Source organism: Tauraco erythrolophus, chromosome Z (assembly GCF_009769465.1).
Source record: "Tauraco erythrolophus isolate bTauEry1 chromosome Z, bTauEry1.pri, whole genome shotgun sequence".
Lineage (NCBI taxonomy): Eukaryota > Metazoa > Chordata > Aves > Musophagiformes > Musophagidae > Tauraco > Tauraco erythrolophus.
The window spans coordinates 31,461,462-31,487,215 of record NC_141496.1 but is presented as its reverse complement, the minus strand read 5'-3'; the positions used below and the strand labels follow the sequence as shown (position 1 = coordinate 31,487,215).

The 25,754-nt window shown below is 41.2% G+C and overlaps 1 protein-coding gene across 1 annotated transcript in view; it reads right to left on the bottom strand.

Moving 5' to 3' along the window:
• Positions 1 to 901: 901 nt before the first annotated feature.
• The window catches only part of MRPS27 (mitochondrial ribosomal protein S27), a 50,124-nt gene continuing 25,271 nt past the window's right edge, over positions 902 to 25,754 (bottom strand). Inside the window, exons 5-11 of the mRNA XM_086629032.1 lie at positions 19,629 to 19,743; positions 19,033 to 19,111; positions 17,665 to 17,780; positions 13,823 to 13,925; positions 11,456 to 11,598; positions 5,467 to 5,622; positions 902 to 1,326 (exon numbers count right to left, since the gene is read on the bottom strand). Of these exons, the coding sequence (XP_086485158.1) occupies positions 1,087 to 1,326; positions 5,467 to 5,622; positions 11,456 to 11,598; positions 13,823 to 13,925; positions 17,665 to 17,780; positions 19,033 to 19,111; positions 19,629 to 19,743 (952 nt within the window). The 3' untranslated portion in view covers positions 902 to 1,086. The remainder of the gene's footprint in view (positions 1,327 to 5,466; positions 5,623 to 11,455; positions 11,599 to 13,822; positions 13,926 to 17,664; positions 17,781 to 19,032; positions 19,112 to 19,628; positions 19,744 to 25,754) is intronic.

Here is a 25,754-nt window from a genome sequence, read left to right as displayed (position 1 = left end):
GACAGGTGCATGATAAAACTGGAAATACTTATCAGATCCCATGGTAAAGCACAGTCAGACAACACTGCTGTTGCCAAAACAAGCTGCAATACAGCAGAGCTGTTGCTAGGGTCTCCTCGTTTTCAAGGAACTTGCCCTGCCATGAGCTGCATAAAGTCGTTGGCTGCAGCTGATGAGATTCAGTGGTGACAGGAAATATAAGCAGGGATGGATGCTGATGCACCCCACAACCAATGCACCACGATCCTTTCCTCCCTTGCCGTTTTCTGGTGCTCTGTGTGAATAGCTACATTGTTTCACCAATCTGAAGAATGGGGCATGGGATCCTGTACACAGCTGAGACAAGAAGTGAATTAGGTCAAAAACCCCACGAAACAGCACCCAGAATATAAAAAGAAAATGCACTGCAGTATCAGGCTCCTTGGTGTGTGCTGAAGTGATTGTGTCTGTTTCTCTGCTGACCTTAAAAATGGGGTAGAACAGCACTAGTGAAGTCAAAAATTTCTAACATCCTTACAGAGAAGGCACATCCAAGTGCCTGTAGAAGTGCTAATACGCTAGGCTGACACTCTTTAAGTAGTTTTAAAAGAAGTCTGAAGTTAGGCTTCCAACCGCATGTATAGTGGCCTGAATTTTCCAAATGGGTTGGGGAAAAAAAAAGCAATCAATATACGTTAATCCTCTTAGTGTCTGAAGTTCAGAGTAGCCAAGGCATTCTTTCCTGTGAGAAACCCCTACTGAAATAACTTGTGTTTGAAATTCCTCTCTCTTCTTTTGTTTCTTCCACCCTCTACACCTTTCATCACAGGCAGGCTACTTCTTATGCCTTTGTTTCTTTGTGTTGTCTCCATCCCACCCCCTGCCTAGTTGACAGCAAGAGGAAAATATATCATACACAGGATGAAGATTTCTAAACCACATGTGCTTTACTTCAGGAAACAGGCAAAACGGGAAAAGTTTTATTTGCACGTAGCAGTCACATACAGTCACACTTGCAGCAGGATTGATGTGAAATATGAATAACGGTGAGCACGTCAGTTCACTGACAGAGGAATGCATACCGCTATGGTAGCCTGAGTTCCAGTACTAAGCAGATGCTTTAGCCACCTTCCTAGCTTCCATTTCCTGCTTAGCCTTTTCTCTCATCTCTCTCTCTCGCTCAATGAGAAGTGCTTGTTCTTGTTCCCACTCCTTTAGCTTCTGCTCATGTTTTGCAATGTCTTCCACTTCACATGCTGGCAGGCTTTCCTGGACAAGTTGGGTGGTCAGGGTTAACAGGCTTTCAGATTCAACCTTGCCAAGTGAATGCAGCTTAGAGTACAGCTCCTGTCATAAAAAGGGATTTGGTAGGGAGTGAGAAGGAGAGAGCCAGTCAGTCACAAAATAATCAGCCACAAAATACTTCCCTGTAACAACCAACACATCACTGTTCGAATCTAACTATTAGCTGGGCTATACAGGCCAAGTAACTACTTTACCTCAGAGAAGTGATTCGACTGTGGTAGATGGTACCATTTCTTGAAATGCTAACCCCTAGAATAATTTTTTTGAGAAATAAAACTACACTGATGACATTTCTTTTTAATTAACCCTTGAAATTATCTTTATTTTTCCAAGTTCAGTTATCTGGTATTAACAAAGATCAGCTGACCAGTCAACTACAATAAATATAATGTAAACATCTTGGGTTTGTGTCTTACCCCAAAACTGATTGAATAATTTGCTCCACATTGCCTGCATTAGCGTTCTTCTCAACAGATGCATATCACTTCAAATGCTCTCTTGCTAATGGCATACTAAGTAACTCCCATGATTCTTCTTCCCACCAGTTACTTCGACCTGAGGCTTGGCTATGCTTACATGGACTGTACAATAGCGCTAAAGCAAGGGATATTTTTTCAGGGATATTCTACACTGAAACTAAGAGCAGAGCTTCAGTAAGAGACTGTGCAGTATTTCTTTCTTGAGTTTTCTTATCCAGGCTTCATGCAGCATAAAAACGCTACTTCACTTAAATGATGAATCATCTAGTGATACTATTTCTGGCTTTCTGGAGTCCTTAGCCTGATGGCTGACTAACAGTCTGACTAATTGCCTTAAAAGTGCAGATATACAACCAAAGAGGAGCTTCCGGGGGAGAAAGATGACATGGCACTGGGCAGATTTTTTACTCCTTGCTCACTCATTAGATAGCAACACATTATCCTGATTGTTCTTTTAAATAAAATGTTTTACTTAGCCCAGCACTTGCAGAAACACTTAAAGTAAATACGTGTCCTAAAAGAAGGTACATCCATGCTTCTTTCCCTGGCATTTTGAACTAAGCCTATTGTTTTGCATTGCAGGATGATGGAAGGAAGATCTGGGGATCATTTACCTCCAAACAACATGAGAATTCTGGGGCCATGCAGATATAGGGACTTCCAGTTATCACTGAAGCTTATGCACTATGCTGCTGCCCCACAGTGTTCCTTTCACCCCAGCCCACGCTGGCAATGATCTGCGAAGGCACTGCCCCTCAGCTCCTGTCTTGAGCCTTGTTCTTATGCAGGAAACTATGATGTCCCCTCTATGAGGCCTCTCCACTTCTCTCCACCTTAGCCAACACAACTGCAGGTTTTGTTGTGTTTTGCCAGACCCTTGAAGGTTTAAACTGGACAGACAGCAGATTAAAGACTCTTTAAAATGCTAGGCACGCAGGTCTGAGGGGCCTGGGTATTTGGCTCTGTCTGTTTTTTCATTTTATGATAAAGAATTAAAACAAAATCAATGGCTTTGAAGCTAATGGACTAAAACCGAACTCGGTAATATTTAGGTGTATTTTGTTTGAGATGTCAGTAAGTATACAATGCACCAGTTAGAAACATAAAGACATCGTGCAGCTTGGGTCTGGGGAAGTAACCTGACAACTATACTCATGGTTACAGATTAGATATTCAGTTTAAACAGAACTGGTTTAGATCTTTCAGACTCTCCCTGCTCTCAAGGATGTGCCAAGAAGGGGGTTTATGCACTGAACCTAAGCAGTATGAAACTGAACTAGAGAAAGGCAACAAACTAGAAACTAGCAGGACTTCTCTCCTAAGCCGTTACTGGTACCACTGAACTCTTGGAATCTTTCCTGCTTTGCTGCGATACATTAGCGAAACTAATTTAAGAAAGCAGCAGGCTCTATGTCCTGCAGGTACCAAAAGGGCACATTCTTAAGTGGGTAGATAATTGATTTTTATACGCGGTCTCCAGGGCTCTGCATGCAGACAGAGAAGGAGCACTGCTTTTAGAGAGGGTGCTCCCAGCATTTATGTGATGAAATGCTTGCCCATTGATCATTGACACAGATGGAACGAATTGCCTGAGGAACACTGTACTGAGTAGTGAGCCTCAGCATACAGGATCTGAAAACAGGTAATTACAACGTGAATGACAGTGTCAGATAATCTAAACTACAACTCTAAAGGCTTTATCTGGAAAGAGCCAAATGTCCTCAAGTCCTGTTTGGTTTAGTGGAAGTGAAGGACATGCTGCCTCTCACACATCATATCTGTTAGTCAGGCTGCCATGACTTTTTCAGGTACTTCTACAAATGGCTATTCTGAAGGTTGGTATTAGACATGAAGTCCAACTATGTGTACAAAAGCCATGCAGCACAAGCTACAGTTCTAGGCAGGAACTGTATGTCTGGAGCAAATCCACACGCTTTTCCTAGCATATCCAGGTACATGACTTGTGAAAGGGAACTGGGCAAGCAGGAGACAGAAGCAATTGATTTTGAGCACCAGGAGAAAGACAGACATGCTGGCTAATGCAGGGCTGGAGAAAGTGCAACAGAAGTGTTTTCAGCAGCAAAAGTGCAAATTCTGTGTTGGTGCTACATCACATGAGGGGCAGATAACGTGCTGGGACAGTAGCTGTGAATGCCAACATCACCAGGTTGCTTCAGAGCTGCCACCTTCCCTCAGACTTACATGGATTTCTAGAGGACTCCTCTGCCCTTGTGAACTACATACGTAGGTGTCCAGGGGTTCACCTGGGAAGACTGGCTAGTGCTGGCCTAATGGATTTGAGAGAAGAGTGTGAGAGCTCTTTCAGGCTTAGCTGAAATGGCATTCTGATCTGAGAGCTCCTTTTCTCATCCAGACAAGCAGAAATTGTGGCTTATTTACATATAAATTACTGTTAGATGCCTAGACTTCACATGAGGGCTATGTCTTTCTTATATTCAGACTCTTCTGGTGAGGCACCGTAGTTGGTTGGCTCAAAGTCAGGGCACTCACTGCCACACCAGGGAATGCCTGAACTGAGGTTAATTACGGAACTTGTAGAAAGGTTGAGGTGAGAAGAGAACTACCCTCTTGGCACAATTTGACATTTAGGCCTTGTTTTGAACACTCTGCATTATTTTCTTCAAGGCTAGACAATGGACAGACAAGGAGAGAGACTCATAAGAATGTCTCACTCCCTCCTTCAAAGGGCACTTGTGTTTACCTAATTCACTGCAATTCATCCAGGCATTAATTATCCCATGCTGAGCACCCACTGATTCCCAAACACTGTAATTAAAAAGTTCTAAGTGCCTACAAAGCAAGTTTAATATCTAAAGATTAGTGGCAAATAATTTATGTAAATAAAAATTAAAGAAAGGAAAAGTGTGTGTATGTGAGGTGAAACCATAGGATACTAATCTTTTATCTTTGAAATTCCTTTCTAAGAACAACGATCTGTATCCAGAACAACAGTCCAAGGTCATGACAGCAACAATGGAAACTGATGGGCTATGGAAAAGTACTGCTCCTGGAACTGTAAGCCACATTAATTTCAACCTGGGGTATTTGATTTATACCACAGCACAAATCAGAGATGATAAAATAAAATAAGCTCGTTATACAGCTATGAGATGATCAAATAAAACACACTCATTATACAGCTGTGCCCTAATGAACAACTGTTTGTGTTTCATATTGTTATAATCAGTGTGACAACGTAAAGATAAAAGGAAGGCAATATAGCCTTACTTAATTCCTCAGACTGAAAGTATAGGATGCAGCATTCCTACTTAATCATAAGATACACAAATGGACAATAAATTCAGGATGGTCTCATGCCTATTACAATTTATTTTAATGAGCAAGAGCCCACACAAGGTCAGATAATGGATCTTTAACAACATACCACTTTCGCAAACAGGATTGGATTTATCATTTTGATGTACGAAAAGTGAAGATAAAATCCTAGCAGACAGATAAAAGACAAGTGGCCTTGAGCGTTTATGTCTTGGTAGGCTGCTGCTTCCTGTTCGAAGAAGTAAAATGTAACGTGACATCAGTTTCAAAAATGCCAGGTAGGACTCCTGATGCATTGAAGGGGTGTCAGTGTACTAGCCATAATAAGCCAGCATACATATTTTCTAGTACGTATTATGGAGATTTACTACCTCTTAGAATATTTAGATAAATGAAACTCCCTTACCTTGAATCGGCTGTAGTATTCAGGTACTTTAGACTGCTCTGTTTCTTCTGATTCCACACACTGTGACTTTTGCTCTAATTCTTTGACTTCTTCAGCTGACTCTGGACCAGGTTTTGCTTCAAGGACAGACTGCAAAACGGTCTCCAGAGCACCAATCTGAACAATCACATTTGTCATTGTTAGCATAAACAGTTTGGAAACACAACCTGAATAACACTGTCACATTTACGAACAACTTAGTTACCATGTATTTTGAGATGAATTTTGTGTATGATAGATAAAAAGAAAATCAAATTCTAAAAGGAAATGGGGTTTATTCTTGGAACAATTTTGTACTGTATTTGGGACCTTTGAGGTTGGACACTAAATCCCTACAACAGAACAACTCCACTACCCTCTGTCAACAGCAAAATTCCCCGTGACTCAGAAGCTGACTGGTATTTGCAGATCTGTCAGGCATTAGGCTAATGTCTTTTCTTGGCCTGATACCTGGCCATAAATACTAACACTAAACGGTAGTCACACTGATAACAGCACTAGCATGATACACAACCATAGATACACCTGAGTAAGACATTACTACGTAATGTTTGCACAATAGAGTCTCTAACAGATCATCTCAATACCATTTTGATAAAAAGAAGCAGGGAAATCAGCTGTTCAGCAATAAGAACATTCATTCCTATCATTAGTTTGACAATTTAACAGGAAAAAAGGAAATGAAGGTATATATTGGCGTATTTTTAATCTGTGGCCCTTCTGTCCTCTTCACACTTTTGTCTTTCGAGGTAGTAAGAGAACCATCCTCTCCTAATCTAATTGCGGTTGTATCAAAAGAATGTATTAACTTCACTGAGGGACTTGGTAAATTATTTCTGTATGTATTCTTGATACAAAAGATGGAACTGCTATATGGATGCTGCTGCTGTTTTGGTAGTAGTATGATCTCCATAACTGGAATTATTGGATGCAGTTTGCCTGCATTTTAAAGTTCAGCTACTACAAATGCAAGGAGCTGTTATCCTTCCATGAATCCTAATTCTGAATGTCTATCAGTAGGATGAAATAACTCCATGTAACCTTTGAATCTGTGATGCTTTCTCCAAGCAAAAGGGATCTTGATACTTATGGTTTCATTTTCCTAGCACAAGTACATAATGCTAAAGGAATAAAAAATAGATTTAGTTGAAATAACATTATTAACACAGAAATGTAATTTTTAAACTAGCAGTACTGAAACAGGATAAAATAAGCAACAAAATACTATGTGCTTGGAAATCCATACAGTCATTTAGAGACTTTCTCAGACAACTGAAAAAAAACAAAACTTTTCTTGCTTGTTCACAATAGAGCACAATACTAAACCAGTATTTTTATTAAGTTTTTAAGATAGTAATGGCAGAGAGAAAAGAGACACCCTCCTAGTCAGAAATGAATGGAAGCTTAAAGCCTGAAAGAAAAGTGACTGATAACGACTGGTCAAATCACTTGAAAATGTTTACACCAAAACTGCACAGCTAAAAAAGTTCATTTGAAAACTTCCCTTTTAGATAATGGAATTTATTCAGCCAGAAAATATTACATTTTAGAGAAGAACCAAGTTCGCAAAACCAGAGCTGAGTCTTTCTCAAGTAACTCTGTGATTGTACAGGCACGCAAGGACAATGATTTATAACACAGCCCATACGTCTCAGTGCTACGATATGGATTTACAGAAACTGGATAATGGTCAACCTAGTCCTGCCCAAGAAAGACTCAGGATACTAGAGGAAAAAAGAGTCTATGGCACTTGAGGCTTCCATCATATCTGCTGCTGAATTCAGTGGAAGATGACTGACCCCAATATTGACCTGGTCAGTGCTCTTAGTCCTTCACCCTTAGGAATACTGCATTTTAGTTGGAAACACTAATTAGAAATATCCTGTATAGGTTTTAAGAGTAAAATCTTAATGACCATTTAGGTATAAAAGGCCAGATGATGCAAATCAATAAACTGTAATTACTTTACACTGGATAAGGATATAGACCAACATATTTTCCTTGTTTTCCTTTCTGCGTTAGGGTCACAAAAATGCATTAGAGAAAAACTATTTTGATAATAACAAATCATCCAGGCCTGCTCTTGGTCCTCAGCTTTGTGAAACTTATATAAACAATAAATAGTGCAAGTCAAATACTGCCACCTAAAATTCAAATGAGGCCAAGTATCTCTTCAGGGAATTTTCTGTGTGGCTCTCAATGGTCATTGCTTTTTGGGGTCTACTACTGGATTTGTACAGAGACATTTGCAGCATCAGTGAGTAATCAGTAACAACCTTTATCTTGTAAGTTCTTAGTTGTTCACTGAACAAAGTAAAAAGTGTCTCTGCACAGAAAGCACTTCTAGATATTAGAGTTTACTATTTTTACAGTATCGGTACACAGAAGGATAGGATCTGCTATGGACCTGTTGTACCACAGATAGGTGCAACCTTGTTTCAACACTAGGGTGTTCATTTAAAAGGGCAACAAGAAAAACGTCTATAGATATGTCAGTGATAAAAAGAGATCTAGGGAAAATGTAGGCCCTCTCCAGAAGGAAACGGGGGACCTGGCTACCTGGGATATGGAGAAGGCTGAGGTTCTCAATGATTTCTTTGCCTCAGTCTTCACTGGTAAGAGCTTCAGCTGCACAGCCCAAGCCACAGAGGGCAAAGGCAGGGACTGGGAGAATTAAGAACCGCCCACTGTAGGAGAAGATCAGGTTCGAGACCATCTAAAGAACCTGAAGGTGCACAAGTCCATGGGACCTGATGAGATGCATCTGCGGGTCCTGAGGGAGCTGGCAGATGAAGTTGTTAAGCCACTATCCGTCATATTTCAGAAGTCGTGGCAGTCTGGTGAAGTTCCCAATGACTGGAAACGGGGAAACATAGCCCTCATCTTTAAAAAGGGGAAAAAAGAAGACCCAGGGAACTACAGGTCAATCAGTCTCACCTCTGTGCCTGGCAAGATCATGGAGTAGATCCTCCTGGCGACTACGCTAAGGCGCATAGAAAATAAAGAGGTTATTGGTGATAGCCAACATGGCTTCACTAAGGGCAAATCCTGTGTGACTAATTTGGTGGCCTTCTATGATGAGGTTACAGCACTGATGGATAGAGGAAGAGCAACTGACATCATCTACCTAGACTTATCCAAAGCATTTGATACTGTCCCACACGATATCCTTGTCTCTAAACTGGAAAGACATGGTTTTGATGGATGGACCACGTGGTGGATAAGGAATTGGCTGGCTGGACGCACTCAAAGAGTTGTGGTCAACAGCTCAATGTCCACGTGGAGGCCAGTGACGAGTGGTGTTCCTCAGGGGTCAGTGCTATTTAACATCTTTGTTGGTGACATGGACAGTGGGATCGAGTGCACCCTCAGCAAGTCTGCAGATGACACCAAGTTGTGTGGTGTTGTGGACACGCTGGAGGGAAGGGATGCCATCCAGAGGGACCTTGACAGGCTGGAGAGATGGGCCTCATGAAGTTCAACAAGGCCAAGTGCAAGGTCCTGCACGTCGGTCGGGGCAATCCCAAGCACAAGTACAGGCTGGATGGAGAATGGATTGAGCGCAGCCCTGAGGAAAAGGACTTGGGAGTGCTGGTGGATGAGAAGCTCAACGTGAGCCGGCAATGTGCGCTGGCAGCCCAGAAAGCCAACTGTATCCTGGGCTGTATCAAAAGGAGCGTGGCCAGCAGGTCGAGGGAAGTGATTCTGCCCCTCTACTCTGCTCTCATGAGACTCCTCCTGGAATACTGTGTTCAGCTCTGGAGTCCCCAACACAAGAAGGATATGGAGTTGCTGGAGCGGGTCCAGAGGAGGGCCACGAAGATGATCCGAGGGCTGGAGCACCTCTGCTATGAAGATAGGCTGAGAGAGTTGGGGCTGTGCAGCCTGAAGAAGAGAAGGCTCCAGGGTAATCTTATTGCAGCCTTCCAGTACTTAAAGGAGGCCTACAGGAAAGCTGGAGAGGGACTTTTTACAAGGGCGTGTAGTGATAGGACAAGGGGAAATTGATTTAAACTGAAAGAGGGGAGATTTCGATTAGATATAAGGAAGAAATTTTTTACATTAAGGGTGGTGAGGCAGTGGAAGAGGTTGCCCAGAGAAGTTGTGGATGCCCCATCCCTGGAAGTGTTCAAGGCCAGGTTGGATGAGGCTTTGGGCAACCTGGTGTAGTGGAGGGTTTCCCTGCTCATGGCAGGGGGGTTGGAACTAGATGATCTTTGAGGTCTGTCGTGGGTTAGGTTGAACCGCCCCCCACACACACAGCCGGTCACGCCCCCTCCCCCACCCCCAGGAATGACGGAGAGAATTAAAGGATAAACGTGAAACCCGTGGGTTGAGATAAGAGTGATTTAATACAGATGATTTAATACAATGTAGGTGCTCACCACCCCCTCGTATGCGAAGCCCGTCTCGTCCCGAAAACTGCAAATCCCAGACGAACGCGAGGCCCCGAAATAGAGAGGGGCAGAGAGGGAGAGATAGTACTCCAAGAGTGGGAGTACTGGGAGAGAGAGAGGAAAGAAAAAAAAAGAAAAGCAATAGAGCGAAAAACACAGCAAGCGCAAAAGAGCAAAAGCAGCAAAAGCCAAAGCGCAAAAGCCCCTCTTCCCATCTGACCCTCGCTTTTATACTGGGCATGACGCTGCACGATATGGAATACTAACTGGCCAGTTTGGCCCTCAGTCTTAAGTTCCACACAAATCACAAGGGGAATTGTGTCCCCCTTGTCCCATCTGTGCTCCCCCCTTATCCCGCCGTGCTTCTGCACTCCGGCACACTGAAAAGTCCTTGGCAGCTTGTTATCAGCGTTCTTCTCAGAGTGAGCCTCTGAGTAAAACCAAAACATGGAGCTTTTCTAGCTGTTAAAAAAAAAACCTCTGTCCCAGCTAAAACTAGGACAAGGTCCCTTCCAACCCTAACCATTCTGTGATTCTATGAACCCGGAGCAAGTTGAGGAGCTCCTTAATTTGTCCATTAGGCTGAGTCCTTCAGACTTGGAGTAAGGAAGAAATCCCCAAAACTACACACCTGAAGAGGTAACTCAAAATGGTGGAAGTTGCAGATGTGACACTTCCTTCATTGCAACGTCCAGTAGTACACAGAGCTGCTTCCGAGCATGGAGCAATAGATAGGAGAGCCTGCTGAGCAGTGCCCTGGCCTTTGTTTGTCAAAGGAAACGCAGAGACTGAAAGCATAGCAGTGATGTTAGCAAAAGGGAGACTCCCATCACCAGAGACACCTTCAGGAAAGAGTACCAAGAAGAGGAGGTCAGATCTCAGTGCTGTTTCCATGTTCCAGCCCATGTGGTGGCAGTTTCCTAAGTTTCTCCTGCTAAGCTGTCTGATTCCAGGATCAGCCTGCTGTCTCGCAGCACTCCTAAGCCCCAAGTCTCTTCGTCAGTACTGACCTCACAAATGGACCGAATCTATCCATCCTTCCCAAATGAAGGCACTATAACCCTTCTAGAAATTCCTCTGTGCCGTTTTTGGACTAGTATCACTAAGGACAATATCATCTCAGAGGGCACAGAATACATGGAATTAGCCAAGAGAGGATCAAGATGTGTATTTCATCCTCACTGCTAAGAAGTATGTCTCTGAGTGAGTTCAAAAGCTTGGGAAAAAAGGTGTCTTCCCACCCCCACAGACATGTGCTTCCTGTGACACAGATTCAGATGTCTCTATAGGGAGAGGAAAGCTCAGGAAACATACTTCAGTGGTTTATGGCAATAACAAACACTCCTTGCGAAGGATACGCCATTAGACATCATCACTGGCTCATCAACTGAAGCAGTGGTTCTGTTCTAAACACTACTTCTTCTGTCTTCCAAAAACCTCTGAAGTATTGCTGGGCCTCCTCTCCTTAGCAAAGCACAGAATTCACAGATTCTACTGGAGTTTGGCTTGTATGAAATTCCCTCTGTTCAGCAGGTTATAGCCTTCATACTTACAGCTTCTTTGCAGATTTTGATGTCCCCTGACAATGAGGCCACGTTCTCCATCACTTGCAAGGCTCTATTCAAGTATCCAGGTGTCCACATCAGTGGCATTAGATTGTATACGGCTCTTAGCCCTTTACTCAACTCCACTTTCCCTGTGATTAAAAAATACTTAACATTAGTACTTCAACACTTGAGTCTTAACTGAATCCATATAGGTCGGTTCTGTTTTTCAGAAGCGACAGCAAGTCTCTTGGCTTCTGTGGTAAAAACAACGCACTTTTCTACAAAGCTGCTCTGATGGAACTGCTATTACCTTATTTTATTAAGGTGCCTTCTTTTTGGCCAGCTTCACAGCTATTACATGCTTGTTTCTGGTTTCTCCCTATTCCCCCTAGCTGTTCAAATAGAAACTTTGTCCAGATGGAAAAGAGGAAAAGTCGTCAAGTTTTCTAGTTGTCTGGCAGTTTTAAAGCAGCTCTAAGCAGGATGTCTGATGATCTCAGCTAAATGTCTCCTTAGCCTTCAGCTGACTGTGCTCCCTGAACTCACCTCTGTGGCCTTTCGGATCTACTCACACATGTGTCATGGCCAGACAGTACAGTATTTACAGCACATGCTCTGGCTAACTATACAGTTTAGTACTTCTATTTCTGCTGGAGCTTCCTGAGAGGAAGTATGGGAGACCTGCCAAAATGGAATTTTAGTTCTTGATTAAGGACATTCTGTGCAACAATATCTTCACTGACTTTAGCAGCACCTGTGATGCACAGCAGCACTGATAATGTGGCTTTTCTTCTGACGGCAATTAATGCAAAACTCCTATATAATAGGGGAAATGTACATCATGCTGCAGTTGACAAGAACTAATTTACAACGACTGTCACTCTAAGGTTTTGATTTTGTCATTACCAATGTAACAAATAATACCACTTCAGTGTAGCTTATGAGAGTTGTATCCAAGCTCTCAATCTAATTTGCACTCTGGCTATAATACACAAAACTATGAAACACACCTTACTCTTCTTTACATGGAATAAAACAGTTTAGGAAAAGCAAGGTAAAAAGTGCACAGACAACGCTTACGGACTACAGCTAAATTAAAACAGCTGAGGTGCTTGAGGCCACCCTGTGCCTGTAGACATCTTTCACTCTATCAGAGGTCGGTTCCATTAGTGTTGGCAAGACTGCAGAATACGTGACATAACAGTAAATAGCTTTTGATCTCCTGAATGTCAGTGTCATGGAACAAGTATTACTGCTCACAGACAACAGCGAACTGCATATTTGAAATATAGCCACTAGTCAATCAATCTATATGACATAAAAACCACCACAAACTGCATGCCAACTGGACAGCAAAGTCTCTTCTTGTATCACTGTCTCCACTGGATAACAAAGTACAGCTCTATGGAAGATCTTGCTTTCAAATTAATTTTCACATTTATCCTCCTTTTTGACTGAACATGAGTTTTTTGTCTTATAAACATGATAAATCCGAATCAGCATCCAGACTTTGTCACTACACACCATATTTTGAGGACACATTTTAAGAACAAGTCCACTTTTTATTACCCTCAATAAATTCTAGAATAAAATATAACGCAGTAATGGAATAACAGCATAATCGTAAATTTTAAATTAATTAATCACTTTCACGTAAATAATCACTTTGTAGAGAAGGATAACCTATCTGCACTATATTCCTCTAAAGGTTATAGAGGAAATTCAAGAATCACCTACCCCATTCCCCCTCTCTCCAATTCTGGATATACTCTCATCTAACTGCTCTCTAATAATACAGCATGTCAATAGCAGTGAAGACTGCTTAACAGATACAGGATAAAGGCACTGCTATCTGCTGTTCACAACAAGACATTGACTTTACAGTGAGCAGTAAATGTTCTAGATGTAGTGCTTTCCAGGCTGTGTTCTCTGAACTTCTTGAGGTTTAAGAATTATTTTAAGAAGCTCACTGATTAGAAAAGAGTCTATTGTCCATAACCTTAAATTTGTGTTATGAAACTCTGTACTTTGGGGTGTTTTTTTAAATTTGTTGGTCCACAAACCAATCAACCCTACTGCTCTTTAAGAACATCTTCTTTCTTTCAGCTGCCAATCCAAACCTGCAGGGAGCCCTAAAGGAGATTCTGTAGCTCTCTGACAAAGGACATACATACCATTCAAATCAGTACTACCCTCCATGCTTACAAAACAGATTCAGTATTAATTCTGAAATTGTTCCTTCCACTATTTCTGCTTTTTATTTTTTTTCCTTAGCCTTCTCCTTGTTTATATTTTAATAAAGTGAAGATGCCAATTGAATTCAGCTACTAAAGAAGAGAGGGAAAAAATGACTGTGAGGAAGGTAAAACTTACCAAGGAATACATAGCCATACAGCTGGGAGCTAAAACCCACAGTGCTTGTTTGCTTTAGACCTGTAAGCACTAGTGATGCTCCAAGATTCTTCTCCTCTTCCCACTGCAAATAATGTAAACTAAGTAAGTGTTCATTAACAAACACAAACATAAAATGACAGCAGCCAAAGACAGCACACGTGGCTTTCATCAGATGTCTTAGCAATAAAGTAAAGAATGATTAAACAAGCCTAGTGTTCAGAATTACAGTACATATAACCTGAGGAATAGTACACATAATACTGAGGAACATCTCTTTTTCCAGAAGACAGTCAAATGTGAGCGGTTGAGATTTTGCATGGAAGTCAATCTGCGCATTTCCTTCAAGACAGAGGGTTATGCTACTTATATCGGCCGAGCTCTGTCTCTGACCTGTATGTCCTATCGCTTGCTTCAGGCTAACGCTGCTGAACAGAAAAATTACATGGCTTCTGTACTAGAGCAGCCTTTTCTTTTACGTACGTGGTAAGAACATGCTCCACTACCCCTCACTACAATAGGAAAATGCTGAGAGAAGAATATGCTCCTAGTGGCTGCTCTGAGTTCAAAATCTGCACTGTGAAATACAATACCATTGTATGCCCCAGGATTAGAAGTACAGCTGTCGCTCCAGCTAGGGAGAGGTATCAGCTGTCTGAGCCAGACCACCAGTGATGGCTAAAGAAGGGCACCCAATCAGTAAGTACATGAAACCCACAAGATTATTGTGAATTTTGTTTTGCTAAGGGATAGTACAGTACATTTTTCAAGACCAGAGAACCACAAAAATCAAGGATAAACATCTCTACTGCAAGTGAAAGGAGCTGAACAACTCCCATTGCTAAGAAAACGAGGAAAGAAAGCTACAAAAGGAGGAAGTCTGACTCTATAGCACATGGGTTTTGTGGCAGAGTACTTCAGTGTCTTGTTTATTACCTTATGACCTGAAACAAGCATCTCTGGTGAAAGGAAGAGCCCTTCTGAAAAACTCCCTGAGGTATGCTAAGTCTTAAAAAGCACAAAGGTTCAACCTTCTGCTTTAACACATTAATCAGAGATGTCTTTTCAAGGCACAGCATTTTCTTGTGTCTCCATTTGGATGCTACAAGAATTTGCATGCTATCATCTGACACAAAATACCATCACCTGACGGCCAGGCAAGGTATTTGCCTGACCCAGAAAAGGGATACAAGGAGATAGGGCTGTTTTGTGCTCAATTCAGCACTCCAGTTGAACATTATAGGAAAATCATATGCAACTGGAAAAACAGGACTTTTAGAGGTACAGATTCTTTTGCGAGCTAGCCCGTTTGGCTCCAAGAGCTGGACGAATTGCAAGACCTTAATGTTAACACCTTTGCAGTGGAAGGCAGCAATCATACTGATTGTCTGCAGCAGTCAAGAAGGAAGCTTCCTGGTGAGAGCCAAGACCAGTCAAGCGTTCAGTGGTGTTCATGAGAGCAGAAAAATGGAAGCTCTATATCACCACTGCTATACACATTAAGGACTAATATAGTCAGATTGCCCAAGATTTAGCTCTCAAAAAATATTTCATCAGGCTGCTGGACGCTAAGCTATGACGAAGGGCCGGTCTGCAACAGGACACTGGCGAACCTGTCTCACACCTTGGGAAAAAGGAATGGGATTTTCAGGAGTAGCTGAGCACATCTCGTAACTCTGTCTATCCCCACTTCTTAAATCCAACATAGAAAACTGGTAATGAGCATTATGAGCTGTTGAATGTACTCTGCATGGTGTATACACATAAAAATATGGCTTATTAAAAATATGGCTTTGGATGGGGTCATTTCAAAATGCATAGTAAATAACTCACAGTTATATAAATATGTTCTATATTCTATGTTTGCCTTAAATGTGTCGTTCACACCACCCTTGCTTGCATATTGGGATTGAGTGCACCCTCAGCAAGTTTGCAGATGACACCAAGTTGTGTGGTGTTGTGGACACGCTGGAGGGAAGGGATGCCATCCAGAGGGACCTCGACAGGCTGGAGAGATGGGCCTGTGAGAACCTCATGAGGTTCAACAAGGCCAAGTGCAAGGTCCTGCACGTGGGTCGGGGCAATCCCAAGCACAAGTACAGGCTGGATGGAGAATGGATTGAGAGCAGCCCTGAGGAAAAGGACTTGGGAGTGCTGGTGGATGAGAAGCTCAACATGAGCCGGCAATGTGCGCTGGCAGCCCAGCCACAGGATCCAACAGGATCCTGGGCTGTATCAAAAGGAGCGCGGCCAGCAGGTCGAGGGAAGTGATTCTGCCCCTCTACTCAGCTCTCGTGAGACCCCACCTAGAATACTGTGTTCAGCTCTGGAGTCCCCAACACAAGAAGGATATGGAGTTGCTGGAGGGGGTCCAGAGGAGGGCCACGAAGATGATCCAAGGGCTGGAGCACCTCTGTTATGAAGACAGGCTGAGAGAGTTGGGGCTGTTCAGCCTGGAGAAGAGAAGGCTCCAGGGTGATCTTATAGCAGCCTTCCAGTACTTAAAGGAGGCCTACAGGAAAGCTGGAGAGGGACTTTTTACAAGGGTGTATAGTGATAGGACAAGGGGCAATGGATTTAAACTGAAAGAGGGCAGATTTAGGTTAGATATAGGAAAGAAATTATTTACATTGAGGGTGGTGAGGTACTGGAACAGCTTGCCCAGAGAAGCTGTGGATGCCCCATCCCTGGAGGTGTTCAAGGCCAGGTTGGATGAGGCTTTGGGCAACCTGGTGTAGTGGAGGATTTCCCTGCCCATGGCAGGGGGGTTGGAATAGATGATCTTTGAGGTCCCTTCCAACCCTAACCATTCTACGATTCTATGGTTCTATACTCAGCTTTCATGAAATGCTACACATGTTGACAAGTGCTTGTCTTTGCAGTGAGGATACACAACCAGGGACAAACACAATGGGAAAATAAGATATTGGTTCCTCTGCTTTTCACAAACAAGTGATTAACCGTACTCGACTTTTGGGGAATGAAGAATACAGAACAGGGGAAATGCACATCTGTATTCTATACTGAAAACTGAAATTACAACCCAATTGAGTAAAACCTTAAGGCATCTGTAACATGCATTCTGGAAGATGCTTCATGTAAGACAAATGGAGGCTTTGAACATTTTCCTTATGGATGACAACATGCTATTAAAGGCAAAAAAGTGATGGACATGGCAGAGCCCTTTGCCGATACCTAACTGAGCCCCTTCTGCAAAGGCAGAATAACGCCACTTACAAGGGCCTGAACTGTCATGTTGGCCTTAAGTGAGCAAGATGTGAATAAGAAACCCCTAATCCTTGGAGACAGGAGAGACGTAACTAATTTAGTTTTAAAACAAATACATACTATAAACAATACACCCAAAGCAAAATGGGATAGTAAAAATCCTAGTGAAAATGCTTTATAATTCTGCAACATCACCATTACCAAGCTCTAATGGTGAGCAATACTCACCTTAACAGGGTCCTACACAACAAGTGACACAGGTTTTCATGTTAATCGATAGAGGCCTCTTTGAACTGAACCGAAACGTCATTTCATAACCTTCCAATGGGCATATCATTACATCCCAAAACCCCAACACACCTCTCCTTTCAGAGAAAGGAGCAAAAGAGGTGCAAGTCATTTGATGGCTTTCATATTTTGTTGTATTTTTTTTTAATTTCTGCAGTTGTAAAAATAACAAAAAAAAAAGGAGTATATATTTTTTCCAGGTAAAGTTAAGGAAAATAAAATATACTCGACAATGAATGCCCAACTGACTGTACCACAATTCTCAGAAACGGAGACTTTTTGCACAATTTTGAGCGTGGTTAGCTTACCGTATGTTCAGACTTGGTTGCCAGGTACTGGTATAAAACATAGAGAGAAAGAAGCTGTGTTGAGAATTCATCAAAACTTTCTTGCAGCATGATCTCTGTTACTACTGACATAGCATCTATGGAGGAAAACAACACATAATCAGCAAGTGTAAATTTACACAGCTCCCTTTCACACCCACTCACGTTCACTGATACTTTATTGCTGTAGTATGTTTTGAAGTAGTTATAGAGAAAGTTAAAAGATTTCTTATGACTAGTAGTATAGAACTAGTCTAACTTGGGTTATTCAAACACACTGTGAGAAGAAGAATGGGTTGAATAGCACAAGGCCACAGCCGAGGAGCTTTCCAAATTCCTCTTAGCTCTACAGTCTTCAATGGGCTCTTCTTTGCTCAGCCTTTCAATCATTAACATTTTTTACAAAATCTTTAAAAATTATGTATTTGTTTCTATGTTTAGATTACAAACAAGAGAATGCTGGCTTAAATTCACTGCCCTTAAGGTGACAGGAGAGTACAATGGAGCTGAAATGTTGTCACAGATCACCCACAGCACTCACTGTATTTCAGCAAACAGTGTTCTGGAGGAGCTCCACAGGGAGTTCCAGTGACACCCCCTGTCAGAAGGACAGTTTGTTAAACAAAAGGCCTTGAGCCTGTCACAGAAAAGAAACATGGATGGATGGAACAGGGGGAAATTCACAGACAGAGGGGCTCTCAAAATAAAATAAATACATGTTTTAATTTGCCATTTAGCAAAACCTTCATGATAAAAGCTACAGACCAGTCCTGCAATGCTATTGTCCCTTTCAGTTATTTGTTTTACAAGAGGCTTATGCAAAGAAAAGCTCACTGCAAATCTACAGTATCACAAAACTTGCAGAGAAATGAAAATCTTAAACATTTGTCATCAAACATGATAGGATTATTCATTTCAACACTTAAACAGTCAACAGTGAAAGACAGGCACCTCAACATGGCAATTCAGCATAGCTGGCTCTCTCCAGTGACAGACAGAAAGTCTAGACAGTTCAGATATTCTTGTAACACTCTAATTGTCATCAATAACTCCTATGATGTTTTTAGTGTATAAGTCAGACTTGTAAAAACTGGAGAACTTGGTCTACATTTGGAATGGGATTAATCACAGTAGAAACTGTGAATTGCATGTGTTTCAAAATTATATAATGAATAAAAACTCAACAGAAATGATATATAAATATGCTGTAAAGTAGTTTAAAGGAAGGAGAACGCATGTTTTTAAAGTGACTTCAGAGAAAATATGGCTATTAGTTTTTAATTCAAAGAAAGGCTCTGTAGATTTAAAAGCATACAACTAAGCATGTAGAATTGGTAAGTATTTTCTTACCTTCATATTTCTTCTGTTTTATAAAACAATCCAACAAAATATTGAATGTGAAATTATCTGGGAAAATCCCGTACTGAACCTTAAAAGAAGGAGAAAAAAAAAATCAGTGTGAAAATCTGCTGTTCAAATCTTCCCAAGCATAGCATTTGGTATCAAAAAGATCAGATACCAAACATTGGTTATTTACTATTAGATACCAAACATTGCAGACTGCTGCAATGTGACAGTCAGTCAAGCAACACAAGGAGATTAGCACAGTTCCTGTGATGTAGGCCTTCTAACTTTTGATGTACTGGATTTGTTTTGGCATTTGGGACCAGGAGGGGGGATCTCCTATCAGGTTTTTACGCCTCTCCTGCATCTAGCATGTTTTGGACACCAGCACTGTTCAAAACCAAAAAGCTTCCTGGGAAACAAGAGGAAATAAAAGCTGTAAAGTGCTTTAGTTAAAATTCAAGTGCAACATTAATTCTTGTTTTGACAAAGAAATATCTGAACTTAAAACCACAGTCTACAGGACTCGGCTGCAACAGGAATTCCAGGTAAACTTCACTTGTCTCAAAAAGCATTAATGGCTTTTCCCTGTAAAAACTTACCTTGTTTTTTAATGTGTATAAGGCTTTGTCTTGTGCACCATATTTTAAGCATTGTCTGATCCAGCTGTGTATGGTCCAGTCTCTCAAGTACCAGCAATTTGGACTATGCCGAAACCTAAGGGATGATAAACAATGTGACTCTGTTATCACAGAAGCAAATTCTGTCATCAACAAACTATGAGTTTCAGAACTCCCACCTTTCATGATATCTAATCTATCTTTGCAGTCAATCATTGCTCTCCAAAGAGCTCCAGCTAGCTCATTCAACTAAGAGCAACAAAAATCTGACACATTGTAATAACATGTAGGAAGGGAGAATCTGACCTTTTCACAAATGCATAATATTTTAAACTTAACACTTTCCAGAAAGCCTACTGCTTTTCCTCTGAAAAGATGAGCATCATAACATAACAGCTTGGTGTATTTATGAAAGCCAAACAAACAAAAACTGTAGTACTTTTAATCTTGACCTTCTGATTGTGTAACATTGCATTCCTGTTGGCCTCGTCAAAGAACAACGCAGCTCCATGACTGATGACATCAGCAAGTATCAGAATCACATCAAAACACAGCTGGGTCTGAAACTTTGGAGCTTGTATAATCTGGTGTCTCCCACCCTCTCCAACTCATGCCTCGCTTCAATCACTTAAGAATTCATTGTGCCTCCGTACAAGCCATCCCTGGGTTGCAGCATGCTTCATGTGCATTTAGAAATGCTTCATCTATGAGGCATGCCTCATGCAAGAGGAAGCTCTGCTGGAGAGGTCTCCTCTGCCTCCCTGCACCAGCTGCCTTGTTCCAGATGGACGTTTTGTTAACCTGTTCTTAGATACCTCATGCCATGGCTTCAGTAGTCTTCCCAGGCAACCTACTCCAGTGTCCAACCGACTTGTAAAATTAAATACTTTTAAGTTCACTCTCTTTTATTTCATTCTTATTCAGAGATAGACACTTTGCTCTGTACTTGGAGAAGTGGTGACAAAAACCATATGGAGCTTTACCTTTGGCAAAGACTCAAAAACCAATTAAGAGCTCAGTGGCAGGAGCTGCTGCCTTGGTCCTGGGCTGAATTTCACACCCCAGTGTGAAGAGAGGGACACAACCTTTCTCAATTCAAATTGTGTGCATGAAAAATGGTCTCAGTCCCCAGCACAGAAGTGACTGCCACTTCCTGTAGAAAACAACGATGACTGAGCTGGGCTCATGTGCAGATGCTTGCAGCCTCAAGCCAAGCTGCAGCACCATTTAGAGGCAAGGTTGGCTCTTCCATCCGAGTGAGCATGCTTTCCAGAACATTTATCAGATTAACGTGGCCACCAACTCTCTTTCCCCCTCAGTGAACCTCTGCGAATTGCATCCCACGGCTGAGGGCTACACAGATGACGAAGCCTGGAAAAGTACTGCAGTCTAGAGAGCCTTCAGAACGCAGAAGACATCCGTGCCAACAGCGGAGCTAAACAACTACACAAAGCCTAAATATATGGTGTTGTAAGTGGCACATGAAATCTCCCCATTAAATTAGAATTTAACAGAAAAAGAAAAGCATGTTTTGAATATTAAATTACAAACATCCATTTTATTGCTCTAATTGCTTTCCATTTTCTTCCCTCTGGAGTTCAAATATTGGGAACAGCAAGAATGTGTATTTGCTTTCATTAAAGTCCTGTTTCAATAATGCTTACAGGAAGCATCAATTACAGGCATTTGGATTTAAGCATATTTTTATGAAACAATTACCTAATTGCTACAGATTGTTTCACTAGCCATTTAAGATGGGTCAGAGTGCAATACCAGCACCGAGCAATAAAGCTGCCAGCATCTTTTAAAGTTGCTTCATTAAATGGTTAATATTGTTTCACAAGTGGAAAACAACAGATTTGTCTTATAAAAACATGACACTGATGCTCTCCAAGACTTAGCCTTCCATTTTGATACAATCTTTGGCATCCTTCCTACAAATTAGTTACGCAGGAGGGAAGCAAACATTTAAAAAACCCCAAAGCAACCCAACGGTTGGTTTTAATGGGTCTGAATATTCAACTTTTTCCAGAGTTGTATTTACACTCTTGAGTACATCACAGTGAGAGAGAGCACTCCCATACCGCCTGTGCCTTGGGAATGCTACAGCGGGCTGTAACAGCAAAATGCTTCTAGGTTTTGAAGTCAAATTGCACTCGGACAGTTAAAGGCCTAACAAGGATGTGATGTGGTTTACAGACAGGATGAAACTGATCCTCAATCAATGCAAGCTTCTGGAATCAATGTCCACAAAATTCAAAGGCATATTATAAAATCTCTTTTAAAAAAATCTTTGCATGAGCTTTGTAGGGCTGGGATTGATTTAAGTGTGTTTGTGTGCGTGTGTGTGTGTGTGTGTGTGTGTGGACAACCACAGGATCTACCAGATTTAATTACTGTATGTTACTATTTAGATCTTCACACTCGGCCAAGGTCTCCACTGCGCTACATATTATGAAAATAAAAAGCAAACAGCTTCTAAGCCAAAGAATCTTCTAGTTAATTCTAATAATTAATTACAAGACAGTTGCCTGGGAATGAAGAGAGGGGACTGGTGCCAAAATTTTTCTGTCTCCATGTCAACAAGAATGCAATACATATGCATGTACACAATCCCTCAACATTACACACTTCCATTGATCCATGATAGAAGGACAATTGCAAGTGAAAAGGAAACAGGTAACACTGCAATCTTTAATTGTTTCTGCTGCAGAGAATGCTGGGATGAGCTCTATCTCTATGATACTAGCTGAGAAGAGAAGCCAACAGTTTTCTGTTTTTACAGCTAACCTAGACAAACTAACCAAATGTGGCAGACATTTTTATATGAAAAGGAATCGAGGAAAAAGAGGAGATTTCTGGTCATTCTGACAAGCATTAACATCTTCCTCCTTCTCATTCTTCATAAAAGACAAAACAGGATATAATTAAGCAAGGCAATATGTTCAGGGACAGATGAAAAGACAGAAGGAAGCTACAACTACAGAACGCAGAGGATTCAGACTGAATTAAGTAAAGGAGGCCTCTAGCAATTGCTGTGTGTTTAATGGAAAGACCAGGAGGTTATCTTGCAGATGTCTGCTGCTGAAACTCATTTTTCTGAGAACTAATGAAAACCTGAGAAGCACAAGATTCTTATAATGCGTTCAGAAAAGACAAGGAGAAACATCCATAACAGTATTAGGGGAGCTCCCTGTTGGTACACTTTAATGTTAATGGCTAAAGAATCAATATGGTCATCCTCCTAGTCACTGAACTGAGAACATCTGTCACCATGGGGAACAAGAGGAAGAGTATCTGTAAGACAAGGCGTTCCTGAAATGTCAAGGTCATTGTGACTCTTAACAGCACACCGTGCAGTGGTACTAGAATTTCCCTTATTTGGGAAAATCGTTCAATTGATGCAGTCCAGAAACTCAATTTTCATTAAACCATTGCTTTGTACTTGCAAAATTATTATTATAACTTGGAAGGGATACAGCGAGTGTACAGCCTCGGTACAAGGCAACCAGAACATTTTTAGCCAAGTAAGTGCCCACTCTCTCTTGCTCATAAACTGGCCAGCATATTAGGCTAAGAATACATTTTTAGATTACTAACTTACTGTACATTACAACATTCCTGTTGCTCATTATTTACAGCAGTGCTGAAGTACTTATACTGTGTTAAAAAAAACGGACAATGGAAAAATTTATCAGATGCTGAGAGTGCTTTATGGAGTGCTCTATCAATACAGCAAGCATGACTTAATTCTACTGGTGCCATCTCACGCTGCAGAAAAGGCAAGTTGCTTCCCTTTTTATTTATTTATTTTAAATGGTCTTTCAGATTTGTTTGGTGCCATCAAGTGGTAATACACTCTCTGGAAGTAATTCAACAATCCTGAGAGCAAACAGACGCTCCGAGATGCTAGACTGTGTACTCTTTTCCCTATGTCTGACACAGGGGCGTTCACTACTTTGGGGACAGTCACAAACAAGGAAGACGGTGAAGGAAAACTTACTGGATTACAGAACAGCAAGTGCTGCAGAAGTAATACACTACCAGGAACAGTTCTGCTGTACAGAGGGAATGCCAACTCAGCAGATCTGTTCTAATTCATAGCTAAGCTGATCAGAAGCTCCCACTTTGCATGCTGTGGCTTTCTTAAGGGTGGCTCCAATGCCTGATACTGCCAGAGGCTATCCTTGTGCAATATACTCTTTTTTCTTTTTCTCCTACCTGTGAATGAGGAAGAAGAGTCCCCTTCCATTCTCCAACTGCGTCTGACCTAACAAGGAAGTATTTTGTAATGATCTACACATCCAGTGTAAAAAACTGTAATACCTCTGAGGCTCCAGATTTCTTCAATACTTTCTAAATTTCAGCTGCATTTTGCTTTGCTAACTTTGCATTATCATATGTAAAAACATCTTAAATAAAACCTCTTGTACAGTTATGTTCTTCTCTGTTCTTATGTTTTAGAGATTTCTATATCATCTTCTGCCATATTGCAAAGAAGTGGTTAAATTAACAACAGAAGGACACTGAGCAATCTCCATTCTTTCATTATTTCTAATATAGATCATTTAGGTGTGTTTTCCTGGTCTCTTTAGAGTTAAAACCAGAAAGGTTTCATATGCTGATAGTCCACTTGTAGGAAAGGAAGGAACTTATCTAGTGGTAGTCACTATAACAAATTTCTTCCACCTATACTTCAGATCTCTCTCACATCTTTTAGAACTACAGACATGGAGTTGCATGTTCATTTGCTTTAATCAGAAGGGGAGCATGCCAGATGTCTTCTCATCCACTTAAAATTCTAAAAAGTCCTGCAGCAAAATGTAAGGAGACTTAAAATGAGTAAATATAACAAGAAATGTCTCTGTGAGCCAGGAAGAAGCTCTCTCAATGGAATGAATCCAGAGCCACTCCACATTTTACACAAATCATACAAGGCTGTGAAGCTTCTTGGCAATGCCATGCTTTTTTTCTTCCCAGGCACATTTTTTTAAGCTACAGTGCATAATGATCAAATGGATTCCAAGCAGGCTTAGCTTAGAAACTGGAAGGCTAAGGAAACGTCACCCAAAAGTGTCCCTTTGTTTGTCATTTCAAGCCACAGGCCTTGGGAAAAATCCTCTGCATTTTAAATGGACCCAGAGGCATTGCTCATGTGTCAGTGTCAAAGGCAACAGCCCTGAAAAAAAAAAATCTCTGTTGACTAAAATTTTCTTTTAAACATGAATTATTTTTGCATCTCTTCTTTTCCTGCATCTTAGCCTACACCTTTCTTTATATGCAACCTTTTAAAAATTTCACATATAAACACATCAGTCCTATAGGAAATACCTCATGCATTAACTGCCTATACTCAAGCAAAACCACTTTCCTTTTGTGTTGAAATAAAAAAAAACCAAACCAACTAGCATACGTAGTATAAGAAATCAATTATCCCATGCAGTGACAGGTTTAAAAAATTAAACAAGTCAACTATAACAGAAGATAGTCTAACACTGAGGCAGAATTGTGCTCTTACACCAGAAGAGAATCAGTTTGCAGACTCCATGAAGAAAGCCAACATTCAGCATTTCTGTTTTAATTTTTATTTATTTTCCCTGATCTTTGATTTTAAACTGATTTTGCTCTTGATTGCTTTGGGCATAAAATGAATTCTTCTAAATTAAACTCACTCCACCTCCACATGAACACATATTTCTTGCACCGTGTCTTCCGTTCAGGAGTTGCACAGAGCTCTAAAACCACTGATGAACATGGCCTTAAAACAGGCCTAAGCAATCAGGTTACACCAGCAGGCAGCCTTGAATCCCTCTAGAACCATCTGCAAAGGACAGACTGGAGGAACCCCTCAGACAAATCAATCAACTTAAGTCTTGCCTTGAACCTTTATACTAATTGGTTCATAAGCAGACTGAAAGATTAAAGTCCAGGCTCCAACAACATACTGCTTCTCAGGACTTCTTTCTGTCTCTGGGAAAAGTCTTCAGGTCACTAATCATGTTTGCTAAAAAACTCCTCTAGCCAAACAGATTCAAAATATACCAGAACTCTGCACTCCCCAGCAGGACACCAGTGGAAGTTCATTTCTCAAAAGAACACGAGTCAGGT